The 15,286-nt window shown below is 35.1% G+C and overlaps 2 protein-coding genes and 1 pseudogene across 2 annotated transcripts; 1 reads left to right on the top strand and 2 right to left on the bottom strand.

Annotated features, from left to right (window-relative positions):
• The first annotated feature begins 1,087 nt into the window (after positions 1 to 1,087).
• On the top strand, positions 1,088 to 3,304 carry LOC108805159 (aquaporin NIP3-1-like; annotated as a pseudogene).
• A 2,282-nt stretch (positions 3,305 to 5,586) lies between these two features.
• Positions 5,587 to 6,947, bottom strand: LOC108805158 (putative F-box/kelch-repeat protein At3g17570). Its single transcript, XM_018577131.2, has one exon. The coding sequence runs from the start codon at positions 6,908 to 6,910 to the stop codon at positions 5,711 to 5,713; it is 1,200 nt and encodes a 399-aa protein (XP_018432633.1). The 5' UTR covers positions 6,911 to 6,947; the 3' UTR covers positions 5,587 to 5,710.
• A 1,416-nt stretch (positions 6,948 to 8,363) lies between these two features.
• LOC130495188 (uncharacterized) lies at positions 8,364 to 10,795 on the bottom strand. The gene is made up of 7 exons (XM_056986479.1): positions 10,662 to 10,795; positions 9,721 to 10,043; positions 9,519 to 9,648; positions 9,320 to 9,439; positions 9,067 to 9,243; positions 8,740 to 8,979; positions 8,364 to 8,658 (listed from the first exon to the last, which is right to left on the bottom strand). The coding sequence occupies exons 2-7, from the start codon at positions 9,897 to 9,899 to the stop codon at positions 8,401 to 8,403; spliced, it is 1,104 nt and encodes a 367-aa protein (XP_056842459.1). The 5' UTR covers positions 9,900 to 10,043; positions 10,662 to 10,795; the 3' UTR covers positions 8,364 to 8,400.
• Between the last annotated feature and the right edge of the window lie 4,491 nt (positions 10,796 to 15,286).

Below are 15,286 nucleotides of genomic sequence, written 5' to 3'. Positions count from 1 at the left end.
AAACTGTTTCTGCCTTTAGTAACCTAGAGAGAAACTTTCTCTATTTAATTTCTTTTTTAAATAATTTTTTCATATAGCCATTTTTAAGTTTTTGTCAACAAAATAACCCCAAAATGACCAAAATATCTTATTTTTTTATTTTGAGATTTTTAATTAAATTTTTAAATTTTTAAATTTGAACCCCACCTCCAAAATCCCTCCTCTTAACTCTAAAGTTAAATCTAGATTAGTTAACCTAAGAGTATTAGTGTATATCTACCCTTTAATGAAATCTCCTTTAGTCGTTTTTCTCTTTTAGAGCTATTTTGTTAAAATAAACTAAAAGATTTATCCTAAGAACTTTCTCTTAAAATTAATATGTATTTAAGTATTTAAATAAAAATTGGAATTAAATTATATATAAAAATAACAACTAAAATCAATAACAACTGAAATCAAATTGGATTATATATCGATCATTCATCGATTCAATCGGTGGTCTTGGGTTTTAGCATTTTTGCGAGTTTTAACAGGTTTTAAATAATAGATATTTCCTAAAACTGAAATTGGATTAGATATGTTGTCATCAGGTTTACTGACTCCACCGAAGGTCCTAGTCGGATGTAAAAGTGCTGATTTAAATATAATTTTTAAACAGACATTTTTTACAAATTAATGAAACTCTTGTGACGGTGTTACTGAAATTTTGCATTATAAAATATTTTGCATTTTGAAAACACTGATCAAAATCTAGTATTATATTATATAACAAAAATATTAAGGGAGATTTAACCTGCTGATATTTTTGTATAAAACCATTACAAAACAAAACTGTTTAAAATCCCCACATCATTGTGACCTGGCGCAGCTTGAATAATATAAAGGAGATTTAACCTGCATGCTGATTTCTTTCTATAAAACTTGTGTACCTGGCAATTTCCACACTCTTTTAGGTCCGCCTTTGCTATGATTTTTTTTTTTGGCCATTTTCATCTATTTGGGCGTAAATTTTTTTAATCAAAATCAGTCTTTATTCTAGGAAGAATTCCCAACATGCGGACAACTTAACCATTTGCTTATAAACGAACACAAACTAGAGTTCTCAAAACCATAAACATTTTTGGAGAAAAGTCTCTCATCAATGGCAAATAATAATATTACTGCTCAGACACAAACCACCAACTTAGACATCGAAGATGGTAGATCCGGTGGTGGTTCCCGGTCACAAGATTCTCCCCGGCCTCCTGTATTCATATCCTTCGTTCAAAAGGTAATGATACGCTTTCTTGATTTTATCAAACATTGATATGCACGTTCCGTTTTGACTCGGTTCAAATATTAGGCTTTTGACTACATTTAAATTTAGAAGTATAATAATCAACCCAATTAACGTCTATACAGGATCAGTTCGGTAGACTTTTTGTTTCTAAAACGGAGTTTCAAAAAGAGTTTAATACTTTAGTTACACTTTAGTTTAACTATTCTTTTTCTTAGCAACGGTGTTTTAGATATTGAAAACGAGCAGATCAATACCATGAACTCAAACTCGGTTTAGTTATCATATGTGATGATGATGAAATTGATTTTTTTTTTTCGTAAACTTAAAATTGAGTTTTATTAATTGTTATATAATTTAAGGGAATTTGCATCCTCTACACACTTCTCCATATTTAAGGGAATGCCTGAAATTCCATACAATGATATTTCTATTGCTAGAGAGCAAAGTTGTCCCATCATGTGCACTTACCTAATTTCATAATTTTTTTTGGGATTTTCAGCAAATTGACTCTATAATTAAAATCGTATTGTTATATACTCTAGTTGTTTGGCGAGTTTGTGGGGACATTCTCTCTGGTATTTGCTGGCTGCTCGGCAATCGTGGTAAATGATACGTACGGTAAACCGGTGACACTCCCCGGCATAGCTTTGGCATGGGGCTTAACAGTAATGGTTATGACCTATTCAATAGGTCATATCTCCGGTGCACATTTCAACCCTGCTATTACCATTGCGCTTGCTTCTTCTAGAAAATTTCCATTAAAACAGGTGACGGGAAGAAGAAAACCATACTATCAAATTCAGTACTTATATTTTTCATTTAATGTTACAATTGTACCCATCTAAAAATATTATAGGGTTTTATATGATATGATGCTGATGTGGCCTGTGGACGCAATGACAAGATATGATTTACGTGAATCATACATAAATGCATGATAGCATCTTTTATTCATATGAAATAATTAGAACAAAGAAAACATTTCCGGTAATTTTTAATCAAATCAAAACGTTCTCTCATATATTGTACCAATCAAAAAGAATAATATAGCGTTTTATATGACATGATACGGTTCACGAAATGACAAGATATGATTTACGTTAACATCATACATTTGTGCATGGTAATATTTTTCTTATCACTCAATGATTTCGAAATATGAAAGTCTTTCCGAAATATTTTTAATCAAATCAAAACGTTTTATCATATTTTAGAATGCATATACTTCGTTTTTTTTTATGAATGTCGTAATACCAACTAGATCTATAAACCGAATGCATAATATAAAGTACTTTTAACAGTAAATCCTTTATCAAAAAAGAAATATAAAGTACTTATGATCAATCTCTTTATGTAGGTTCCAGGGTATATTGCCGCTCAAGTTCTCGGATCAACCTTAGCGATGGAATCTATCCGGCTTGTTTTCCATCTGAACAACAACGGTTGTAGCCTCAAAGGCGCTATTTATGTGGGAACACACCCGTCAAGTTCAAACACTGCGGCGTTCATAGTGGAATTTATCGCTACTTTCAACTTGTTGTTTGTTATTTCGGCTGTACGTAGCTACTGATAAACGAGCAAACAGATCATTTGCAGGCATTGCGATTGGTGCAACTGTAGTACTCGACATCTTGTTCGGCGGGTATTTATATCGAAAACCCTTATAATATATATTACAAAGTTATTATGAGTGTTAACAAAATGTGCAAGAAAATGATTTGTTAATCGATTAGGCCAATCTCGGGAGCGTCAATGAATCCAGCAAGAAGCTTGGCCCCTGCATATATATGGGGATGTTATAAGAATTTATGGATATACATAGTTGCACCTGTTGTCGGAGCATTGGCAGGTGCATGGACTTATAATATGTTACGGTCTACAAATAAATCATATGGTGAGATAATACGTCCAAATTGCACTAAAGAAGCATCTCAAGACGAATTTTGTGTTCTTCAAGTGGTTGACCCGAATAACCGGAAAATTTTTATACTTTCATCTCCCACTGACATTAACGACGCATGTAATATCACATGCAAGTTGGCGTAAAAGAGAGATGTGTTACAACAGTATTTGAAATTATTTGATTGGTCCATGTGATTATTGTCTTTTTGCTGTGTTTGGTGTCTATTTGAGGTTTTCATTGTGTTGATGTATTTGTGTGTTTAAACTATATATGTCTGTGTTATATATGTTTGCTTTATTATTACAAAAATTGCTTCTTTTTGGTGAACTCCTATTGGATCTAACAATTGGTTGTTAGGGTTTTCGTATATGAACACATCATTTTATAAATTTAAGGTGATGTGTCCTAGAAAACTTATGACGAAATTGAATATAAAGACCAGTGAGATCATTAGAAAACTTGGTTGTATTTGAGTTTTTGCTTAGATTTCAGTTTTATATACTGTTGTACCAATTCATTCTTGATTGATTAGGTAGTTTATTGTAAAATAGTTTTGCATCATTTTATAAAAAATAATATAAAAATATATTAAACGTGAAATTGTGATATTTACTTATGTGATCGTATACAATATAAATAATAAAAAACTATAGTTGAGAAATTATTGATGTGGATAACTTTGTTTTCAGTAACATTATTCCATATAATTCACAAAGACTAATTGTTTTCAACTTTTTCTTAGGTTCACCAACCAATAGAAATTAGATGGTTTTTCATGCTCATGCACGGATATAAAAATCTATAAAGTAAATATACTATAATAATAAATTATTATTTACTTTAATTTAAAATTATTTTATAATTTTTATGCATAACTTATATTAATAGTATTATTTACTTTAGTTAGATATATGATTTTAGATATATTATATCTACTCGGTTTTGGTTTTTCAAGTTACTATGATTTACTTGTACCAAATTGCATAATAAATCTTGGTGTTAATGGCAAGGCCACATGAAAATGAATGGACATTTTAATTTGGAGGAGGGGGGGGCTTATCTAATATCTTTTATTACCTGAAATTATTCAAAATGCTCACTATTTTATATAAAATTACGTTTTTAATATTTTTTGAGTTAATTTGCTGTTAAGTAAAAAAATTATTTTTATTATTATAATATTAGCTAATAGTAAAACAAAAACATTGTTTTGTATTAAAAAAAGTTGGTTAAAATGATCTTCCACAAACGTATTTGGTATTAGCCAGCTACCTAATAGTTTTAGTAGCTATTAAAAAACTAAAAACACAAGTGAATTTGTTAAGATTGACTTTTTTGTTATTAAAGAATACCAGTTATATTACCAACTTGGACAGGGTTGCTAATGGTATAGGTTTTCCTTGTAGCTAGCCGAACATTCTGGTTCGATAGATACGTGAATATGTGATATTAGGAGTGTGCATATCAGTTTAGTTTTGGGTTCAGTTTAAGTTGATTTATTTAGGTTTTCTAAAATTTAACCCAATCAAAGCCGAAATAGCTTTGGTTTATGTTTGGCTTGGTCTAGTTTGGATCGTTTTGGTTTAGATTTAATTCGGTTCTTTTTATTATGGTATGGTTTAGTTAAGTGTGACATAATGAAGACTTGTAAGCTCTCCAAAACCTTTTAACTAAAGACTATTTGCATCTATCTTTGGTGTTTATTGATCTTAAAAGAACTTTTGTTAGATAATCTTATTTTTAGACATAAGAGATTGGAGAATCTACGAGACGAGACGGAAACAAAACTTTAGATGCTTATGGGTGTTTACCTTTTACAATCTTCAAGTATTATCTATTAGAATTAGAGAATATATTTATAATGGTATTGTTTGCATCATATTTTGGAACTTAAAACAAATATAGAAGTTAAGGAAAAAGGAGAAACAAGTTTATCTAAAAATATTCACAATATATTAATATACATATAATCTATTATTTATTAGTAGAAAAAGACATATTGGATTATCGGTTTGGTTCAGTTTAATTCGAATTGAGTAAAACATGAACCAACTGAATCATGTAGAAAACAGATTTGGTTTCGTTCAGTTTACTTTCAGGTCCAAATCCTCGTTTGACATTAATGAATATGTAATACTAGGGGTGGACATTCAGTTTATTTTCAGGTTCAGTTTGAATTGGTTAATTTGGGTTCTATAAAATTTAACCCAATCAAAGACGAAGTAGCTTTCGTTTATTGGTTTGGATCTAGTTTGGTTCATTTTAATTTGGTTCGGTTCATTTTAGTTTGGTTCACTTTATTATGGTTTGGTTTGAGTATTTGCATCTAGCTTTGGTGTTTATTGATCCTAGAAGAATTTTTTTTTTGGGCAAACAATATAAAACATTCAAAACTGTAAAGTGTAAACAGTCAAAACCGAAACATTAGTTTAAGATAAGTCCACAGGAAAACTTTAAAAATATTAAATAACAGAAGATGTGTATGATGTAAAGATCAACCCAAAACACTCAACACTGAAAAAAATCCTTTTTCGGTGGTTTATAAACCACTAATGCCTATTTTTCCTTTTTCGTTCTCGTGTCATTACTCCACCCTGTTGGATTAGAACCAAGCTTGGAACATAATTGTAAATAACTGGACCCAAAGAAAATGTATGTTCTCCTACGGGTATTTTCATGAACCGATTGTCCTCTCCAACAATGTATACCATGTCCTCCCACTTATTTATTATATATTCCAGATCGCATAACACGGCCGCTTTCTTCTCCTCGTCGATAAAGAAAGTTGTGTCAGTTGAAAGATCCATTTGAGGATTATACTCATCTAGTTCCAGTGATAAAAATTTGCTCCACGACACAAGTCTGGCCTGATCAATCTTATCATGTGTCGTCGTCATCCATATCTCAATCTTTGGTGGATGAGAAAAGCTGCTATACAATACTGCCAGTCGTTCTTCCCTAACAACTGAGAGAGTTGTAGGAATAAAATCATGATGGCCACTCGAAAAACGAATAGATAAACACGTAAACTTCTCTGTTGAAAAATCGAAACTAAGTAAGACATCTTCTTCATCATCTATATTGGCAATCCAATAAATATTCCCCTTCAGAGACACTGCCTTCGATATTATTCTTCTGCAGTTATTGGGAAACACGTCATTAAGATCCTTCCAAGAATGAGACTCAAAATCATAGATTCCAGAGTCAACATCTTGAGGTTCTGCGGCAAGAAAATCCCAGCTGCATCTCAAGATTTTATAGGTTTGGCAAGACTTGTTATTGTTTTCGTATCCAAGGGCAAACTCCGAGTGATCCTTGTAAAGACCAGTGAATGGGATCCACCTAATTTGGCCAGTACAAGGGTTCCAAACCACGAGTCTTTTTTCCCATGTTCTGCATAACAATAACCCGTTGCAGTGAGATATATTATATATCTTGAATTGTTCCGGACAGTGGAAATCTTTGAGGTTAAGCAACTTTGTTTGTGGATCAACAAAGTTGTCGTGATGAATCCCATCGAGATTTACATTCATTGAATAAAACTTCTTTGAATCTCTCGACATGAGAACCATACGTTGTTTTGCTGCTTTATCCAAGTGCTTCTTGATGAACTCGTCATCTTTGAATAGAGCGTTCCATCGCTTGCAAGTAAAACTTAATCGTCCCAGAGATGTAGCCGGAACTCTAGAGAGTATATCAAGTACCAAATCCCATGGAAGATCCAGCAATCTCAATGCCTCTCTTGTCATCACCCAAGGCGCGAGGTGGCTAGCTACGAGACTTTAGATGCTTATTAGGTTTTTTTACCTTTTACAATCTTTAGGTATCTCCTAGTCTATACAATCGTTTTTACAAAAACAATTATGACATGTCTATCAAGATTGATGACATGTCATATGGTTAAATATGACATGGACAATTATATTTAATACTGATATATATTTTTGGAAATATTTTTTGAATATGACAATAACTCATATATTACATTTATATTGATTTTAATTTTTGGTAAACTTTGTAGAATATGGTAATAACTAATAAATCATCACTACAATAAATATATTCAAATATGACATACTGAATTTCGAAATATTATATAATTTTACTTTTATAATTATACATTTTTATTATCTAAATTTTCTAAATTTTTCTGATTTAAAAAATTATATAATTTTTAATCGTAATATCATTAGTTTCTTTTAGATATCTACAAATTATATAATATTGTTTAGTTTTAATTTTTGATAACTATACAATTTTTATATGATTTTTAGTAATTTTGTACAAGTTGATCTAATACATTTAACCAAAAGAAATAAATAATTTTTATCTAAGATTCTAACTCTTTATATATACATATATTTTCTTAAATATAATTTAAAAAAAAAAAAAATTTCTCTTAATTTTATGCTTAATTAAATGATATTTATATTAATTATTGGTCAAAAATAATAAAATATATAATATTAATAAATTATGTTTTTAAATATAAAATTTTAACTTTTAAAAAATTCATCATTGCACATGGTGCAGAAAAACACCTAGTTATGTATTAGAATTAGAATTAGAGAATATACATATATATATATATCACTACAAGAAAACTGCTCGATTCCCAGGGAAGATATCCTCGGAATGTCGTCGGAATTCACGTATTCCGACGACAAACCCAGGAAATGATCCGTCGGAATAATATCGTCGGAATAACGTAAGTCGTCGGAATTCCCTCGGAAATTTGTGACGAAATTCCGACGGAGACTTTTTCCGAGGGAATTCCGAGGAACACCTACGGTGATCCCATTGTCGGAATATCCCTCGGAATTTTCCGAGGGAATGTCCCTCGGAAAACACTGTCGGAAAATTCCGAGGAACTCTCCCTCGGAATATTCCGAGGGATATTCCCTCGGAAAATTCCGAGGAAATTGTTCCTCGGAATTTTCCGAGGGAATATTCCTCGGAATTTTCCGACGGAAGACTCCCTCGGAAAATTCCGAGGAACACTTCCCTCGGAAATTTCCGAGGGCCTTCGTTCCTCGGAATTTTCGTAAAATATAATTTATATTAATAAATAAATATTAATTTATTTCTTATTAATTAAATTGGAAAATTAATTATTAAATTCGAAAATTAATTATTAAATTGAAAATTAAAATAAAAAACATAATATAAATAGTTCAAAAGTAATATTCATACAAACAGAAAATAAAAATAAAGTTTAAAACATAAATTAAAGTTAGAACTACTCGTCCTCGTCGACGTCGAAGTTCTGGTCCGGGAATTGCCTCATGAAGGCCGCCATCATCTTCTCACTCCGCCTCCTGTCTGCCTCTCTAGCTCTCTCTTGAGCCGCCATCTTCTCCTCCAACTGACGGATGCGTTCATCCTTATCCTTCAGTTGATCCATCAGAGTAGGATCAACTGGCACCTGAGACGTAGGAGGAACCGATTTGGATCGACGACCCAAACCGACCAAACGTCCCTTCTTCTTTGGAATCGCCTGAAAAAGAAAATTTAAAATCTTAATCATAGAAAAAATTTTAAAATTAATAAGTAAATTGATATTTACAAAATATCTTACCGATTCAAGAAGCTCGTTGATTCGGACTTGAGAGAGGGCAGTGGACTCAGTAGATGTGGCGTCAAGATCGAGATCGGCCTGGATCTGGGAGAGACGGGCCTCCTCGTCTTGTGTCATACTGTCCACCAGGGAGACAACCTCCTGCGCAAGACCGTCATCAATCTGGCCCGTGGTCTTGTTGGTGTGGATCCTCTTGTACAAAGGGAAATCACCCACGGGCTCACCTTCATTTTCTTGCGCCTAGGAAAACACATAAATTCAAAAAAAACATTAGAAAGCAGAAAAATTAAAAATTTACAATTAAAAAGAAAAGGAGTTTGAACTTACCATCTTGTCTGCGAGAGTGGGAATAGACTGAGCACCCAAATTGTGCTTGTACATGCCCTTCCCGCCACGATCGCTCTTGCGGTTGGCGGAGTTGGTGTTAGAGACCTGCTTCGTCGAGTCCTTGTCCCAATGGACACACAACTCCTCCCAAGTGGTCATGTTGATCCACTTTGGGACCTTATAATGAAAAAAAAATTTTTAAAGTTAAATAGAATTAAAAAATATATTAATAAAGTTAAAAAAAAGAAAATACCTTATCCGCTAGCCACTTCTGCTTCCATTCATATATTTGCCCGGAATATGAATCCATACATTTGTGGATGAAGGCGTTGCGGATGAACGTCGTGTTATCCGGATGCCAGTTGAACTCTTGCTGGAAAAAACAAAACCTGATTAGTAGAAATAAAATTTCAAAGGAAAAAATAGAAATTTTTAAAAGTTAGAATACTTACAGCAAACTGACGAAACCAGAGCTCCTGCTCATCCCTCGGCATCACTGTGAAGGTTGCGTATCCCTTCTTGAGGTCGGAATACATCATCCTGTTGATCCAAGCGCTGATCCCGTTATGGGATCGGTCGAACCTAATACATAGGAAACAACTTATTAAAAATGAATCTAATTTTTCAAATAAAGAAAATTAAACTTTCACTTACCAAGTCTGACCGGGTTCCCTAGGATACAGAGTGAGATAAGGGAGATGGTCACGACCTGGCTGTTGCACCAGCTGTGCAACAGTCATCACTCCTGGAGCGACATGAGGCTCGGGAATGTCTGGGAAGTCGTGAGGAAGATGAGGGGCCGCAGCGGGAGAAGGAGCCGCATGCTGAACCATAGCGGGACGGGGGCTCTGCGATGAGGATGACGAACCCCGAGACCGGCTAGACGAAACCGAGAATCCGAAGGGGTCGTCGAAGTAGCGCGGCCTCGCGGTGGGGCCCGACGAGATCGAGCCCTCGCACTCTGGTCACTAGAATCCCTATATTTTTTAAAATAATGAATTAAAATTAATAAAATTTATTTTTTAAAATATATATTTATAAATTATAAAAACAGCTAAAATGATTTATAAATTAAAAAAATGTCTTAAGAATTATTAAATAACTTATAAATTATTTATAAATTTCAAATATCTAAAAAAATATTAAATGACTTTTAAAATTATTTATAAATTATAAAATTTGCTAAAATAATTTTTAAATGACTTTTAAAATTATTTATAAATTATGAAATTTGCTAAAATAATTATAAAATGACTTTTAAATTTTTAAAATTTTGAAATTAACTAAAATAATTATTAAATGACTTATAAAATTTTTTAAATTATAAAGTAGCCAAAATAATTACTAAAAAATTGAAACCCTAAAATTAATCAAATCTAAAATCAAAACCTAATCAAACCCTAAAATCTAATCAAAACTTAACATCAAAACCCTAATCCTAATCAAACCCTAATCCTAATCAAAACCCTAATCCTAATCAAACCTAATCAACCCTAATTCTAATTAAAACCTAATCTACTCAATTCCCTAAAATCTAACAAAATTCCCTAAAATCTAACCTAGAACTAATAAGAGAGGGGGAGAAGAGAACTTACATGGAGGAGGGAGAGATTAGGGGAGTGGGGGTGGAGGGGGAGCCCGAATATCAAGAGGGAGAGGAGGAGGAGCCGGAAATCGCCAAGGGAGAGGAGGAGGAGCCGGAAATCGCCAAGGGAAAGAGAGAAAAGAGAGAAATGGGGAAGAAGATCTGCAGATCTGGTTTTACCCCGAAAATTCCGACGGAAAATGAAACCCTCGGAATTCTGTCGGAATTTTCGGTTTACGAACCGGTTTACCAGAATTCCGACGGAATTCCGAGGGATTCAGGAATTCCGTCGGAATTCCCTCGGAATTATGGGTTCCTCGGAATTTCCTGGGAAATTTCCCAGAAAATTCCTAGAATCCTATGGTTCCTCAGAATTTCCTGGGAAAATTCCCAGGAAATTCCGAGGAACCATAGTTTAGGGGTTCGGATTAATGATTTACAAACTTTAGACCGTTCCTTGAACAATTTGGCAGTTTTCTCAAGACTTATATTGATAGTACATGACAAATAAACATTCAAATTACAAAATGATTGAATCGAGTATAAGTATTGTCGTTTAGGTTCATTAAAGTGTATAAGTGTTTATCTTGCATTGCTGTTTGGGGATCTCGGTGCAACAATCGGAAAAGTGGCCATTAATTGGTACAACACCAATGTCTTGTCCCATAATCAATTGAAGACACTTACTAAGGCTTACGTAAGTCTTCTGGGAACCGTAAATTGGTGTTTTCGATTCTAAATCCTTATTCCCTAGGAATTTCCTGGGAAAATTCCCAGGAAATTCCGACGAAATGCTGAATTCCTAGGAATTTCCTGGGAAAATTCCCAGGAATTTCCCACGAAATGCTGATATCCGTCGGAATTTCCTGGGAATTTTCCCAGGAAATTCCTAGGAATCTATACCCTAAAATCAAATCCCTAAAATCTGATTTTACAAGGTAAAATTCCGAGGAAATTCCGAGGAAACCCTCAAGATCCTCGGAATTCTGAAAAAAAAAAAAAAAAAAAAAAAACTATACTACTCTCCAATCTCTGGTTCATCCTCTGAACCCGAGTCACCATCATCACCACCAGATGAATCTGAATCTGGATCTTGGTGAAACTCTCCAATCTCTGGTTCATCTTCGACGTGGACAACGGCTTCGTCTCCAAAATCGGTGAAATCGATAACAAGATCAACTGCAGCTACATCTCCTGCTGCACTTAAGTTGCCGGATGTGTTTGGTTGGAGTGGGTCTTCCAACTCAGAACTTCCTTGAACTCGGCTTCTCGGGTTGAGTGCTGTAACAGTAACCCATGGATCATCTCTGTTCGTAACCCGGGGTATTTGATATAACAAACCTGTAACATTTTTAAATTTGTTAATTAAGTATGAATGATGATGAAGCAAATATTGAAAATAATTGACATATTATTTTTAATTACCTGATCGGCCTGAGAAGCAAGAATGAAAGGATCATAATATGGCAGTTTTCGCCTCGAATGTACTGATGTGACACCAATGCATCTGTTCTGACACCTCGATCCGGAGTGTTGTCGTACCAGTCACAATAGAAAACTGTGCACCGCAATCCAACCATGCCCGGATACACGATTTCCAAAATCTCGCGTATGTTTCCGTAGTATACATCATCTCCAGCTGCAGAGCAAACGCCAGCATTATAAGTCTTACTCGAACGTCTCCTCTTAGAAGTTGTGAATGCATATCCCGAGAAGCAAATCTCGGATATGACTTCACAACATACTTTGGGCCCCAAATCATCTCGCGTAGCCAATCATTAATTGTTTCACCTCTGGCCATACCATCAGACACCTATTAAAAACATATGTTAGTATAAAATTTGGTAAATAGTATAAAAATTTATTTTCTGCACTCACATAAGTACGCATCCATCCAGCAAATTCTCTCATCTTCAGTGCTTCTAGTTCCTCCTCTGTGGCGTGTCTATATTCGAACCGCTTTTCCGCCATGAAAATCCGTACATATTATGATAATATAAAAATTTGAACTTGCTATAAATATTAAAAATAATATTTAATTTTGTACCTCTCGTATTGAAAAACATCTTCGCAGTTGGTGAGCAAATATATTTGCATTGACTGTGCTCCTCTTCAGTAAGTTGACGGTTCTTTGGTTTCCGCTGAGTCGTCCAACATCTGTGAAGATGTCTGGAACCGTAACATAATATGTTGCCCTTTCGCCTCTATCATCATGCCGAGCGGGTTTTCTGCTTTTCGTCTGCACTTCTCCTGGAAAGTAGTGCTCCGCAAAGTTTGAAGTTTCTGCTCTGATAACTGTGCCACTATAGAACCTTCTACCCTACTTAAATTTTTCACCATTTTCTTTAGATGAAACATATACCGCTCATAGATACATCCATCTATACTGAACAGGACCACCAAGTCCAATTCTCTTGGCAGGTGAATAACAAGATGCTCCATAACATCAAAAATGAAGGAGGAAATATCTTCTCAAGGTTGCACTTAATCACGGCTATGTTAGTCTTCAAGTTTTCAATACATTCAGGAGTAACTGATCTCGTGCATAAATCTCGGAAGAAAGCACTTATCCCGGCAACTGCTTCATAAACATTCTTTGGTAATAGTTCCTTGAAGGCGAACGGAGGAGGCGCTGCATCATTACATGCAATCGTGACTCTTTAAGCCGGTAAACTTTTCCTTCCCTTCTGTCGACACAGTTACCCAAATTAGATGCATAACCGTCTGGAATTCCACATCCTTTGAAATCCAATCAAAGAACGCATCTTTGGCCGCTGCATCAAGTCGGTATATGGGAAAGGGCCCTGCCTTCTCATCAACATGAAGTTCTTCACGAGCACTATATCGACTAATCCAGTCTTGACTTCAAATTATCCTTGGTTTTACCTTGAACGTTAAGGATCGTGTTCATCAGGGTTGTCGAACAAGTTTTCTCAATATGCATGACATCTAAATATGCCTCAGCAGATGATCTTCCAGTATGGCAGATCCCAGAAAATACTTTTTTGTGCCAGTTATGTAGATCTCCACACAGCATCTACCGGATAATGCACATGTCCCCCACGTCTGGGGTCTTTCTGCACCAAAAATCTCTTAGTTGTGTCAACATTTCTCTCCCCTGATTTCCGGTGTTGGATCATCAAACACCCTCTTGTTTTCGTAAATAAATTCCTACTCCTGCGATATGGATGATCTGGTGGTAGGAATCTCCTGTGACAGTCAAACCAACACGTTTTCCTTCCATGTTTTAGTTGGAAAGCATCAGTGTTATCTTGACAATATGGACATGATAGCCTTCCATGTGTTGTCCATCCAGATACATACCATATGCTGGGAATCACTTATTGTCCACATAAGTACTGCCCGCATTTGGAAGTTTTCTTTACATGAAACATCGTACGTTTCAGCACCTTGACCCCATAGCTGTTGCACTCATATATTAGTGGCTGTAGAATACATCAAGTGATCTCCTAGGATGCTCTGGTCCGGGGAACAAGAATGGAGAGAACAAAACTCTCGACGCAAGCACAAGTTTGGCGGTAAGTTGTATGGTGTGAGAATGACTGGCCATAGAGAATATTGTCTCCCATGCTTCCCATGGGCTGAAACCATCCGTACATAATCCAAGGTAGACATTTTCTTCTTTCATACGCAAATTCTGGATAGGTCGATTGAAAATGCTTCCAAGCTTTTGCATCTGAGGATGTCTAATCTCACCATCCGTTGAATGCTCCGCATGCCAATCTCATTGGTTGCGCTGTGCGTTCGGACAGATACAACCTCTGCAACCTTTCCGTCAATGGCAAATACCACATCCTTTTATATTGGGCACTGGAACTCTTCCACCCGTATCTTTATAACGAGCCTTTCCACAAAATTTGCATGCATCCAGCTGCTCATCCGCCCTCCAATAAATCATGCAGTTATCCCTGCATACATCTATTACCTGGTACGATAAACCAAGACCACGCTACCAGTTTTCTGAACCTCGTAGTATGAACCAGGAGCAACATTATCCTCAGTAGAACCCTTTTACAAAATCAGCACTCGCATCCACACAGTCTTCAGCCAAATTATAATCGGATTTATGCTCATCAGTCTTGTTGCAGATGATAAGCTGAATGACCATCTCTGCAACCTTCGTACAAAGGTTGCTTTCCAGCATCCAACATATCATAATCTCCTAGCTTGTGTATTGGGTAATCTTCCCTCTAAAATGATCATTTACCATCTGCTCAGTACCTACCCATAATCTACGTCCATTCTAATTTGTTCTTCTAACCTAACCGCAGGTTTGAGGTTCGCTAGTACTACCATATTCATAATCAGTTTCCCCATGATGATACCAATTTTGTAACTCCGTGTAAACCCTCGAGTATATAGATGAGTCCAACATCTAACTGTTTTTATAACCTTCCTATTTTTTACAAGTAGAACAAGGACATCTTAACATACCTGATTTAGCTTCCGGTTGGTTGAGAGCTTTTCCCCATGAATTCCTTTAGACCATTTTCGAACTCTGGCGTAAGCAATCTCGTGTTCGGATCCATATGAGGTCGATCTATCCAAGAGCGATGATAATTATAAGACATGATTTTTTCAATCAGATTCGTGTGTGCAAAATAGAATGAGAGA

Source organism: Raphanus sativus, chromosome 5, assembly GCF_000801105.2.
Source record: "Raphanus sativus cultivar WK10039 chromosome 5, ASM80110v3, whole genome shotgun sequence".
In the NCBI taxonomy this organism is placed as follows: Eukaryota; Viridiplantae; Streptophyta; class Magnoliopsida; order Brassicales; family Brassicaceae; genus Raphanus; species Raphanus sativus.
This window is presented reverse-complemented; position numbering and strand designations above follow the sequence as displayed.

Excerpts from the sequence above, each read along its gene's own strand:
- LOC108805158 (XM_018577131.2), bottom strand. The coding sequence starts at position 6,910 with ATGACAAGAGAGGCATTGAGATTGCTGGATCTTCCATGGGATTTGGTA.
- LOC130495188 (XM_056986479.1), bottom strand. The coding sequence starts at position 9,899 with ATGGTTCAGCATGCGGCTCCTTCTCCCGCTGCGGCCCCTCATCTTCCT. Across the intron at positions 9,440-9,518 it reads TCTGGTTTCGTCAGTTTGCT|CAAGAGTTCAACTGGCATCC; the intron begins GTAAGTATTCTA and ends TGTTTTTTCCAG. Across the intron at positions 8,980-9,066 it reads CCACTCTCGCAGACAAGATG|GCGCAAGAAAATGAAGGTGA; the intron begins GTAAGTTCAAAC and ends GTGTTTTCCTAG.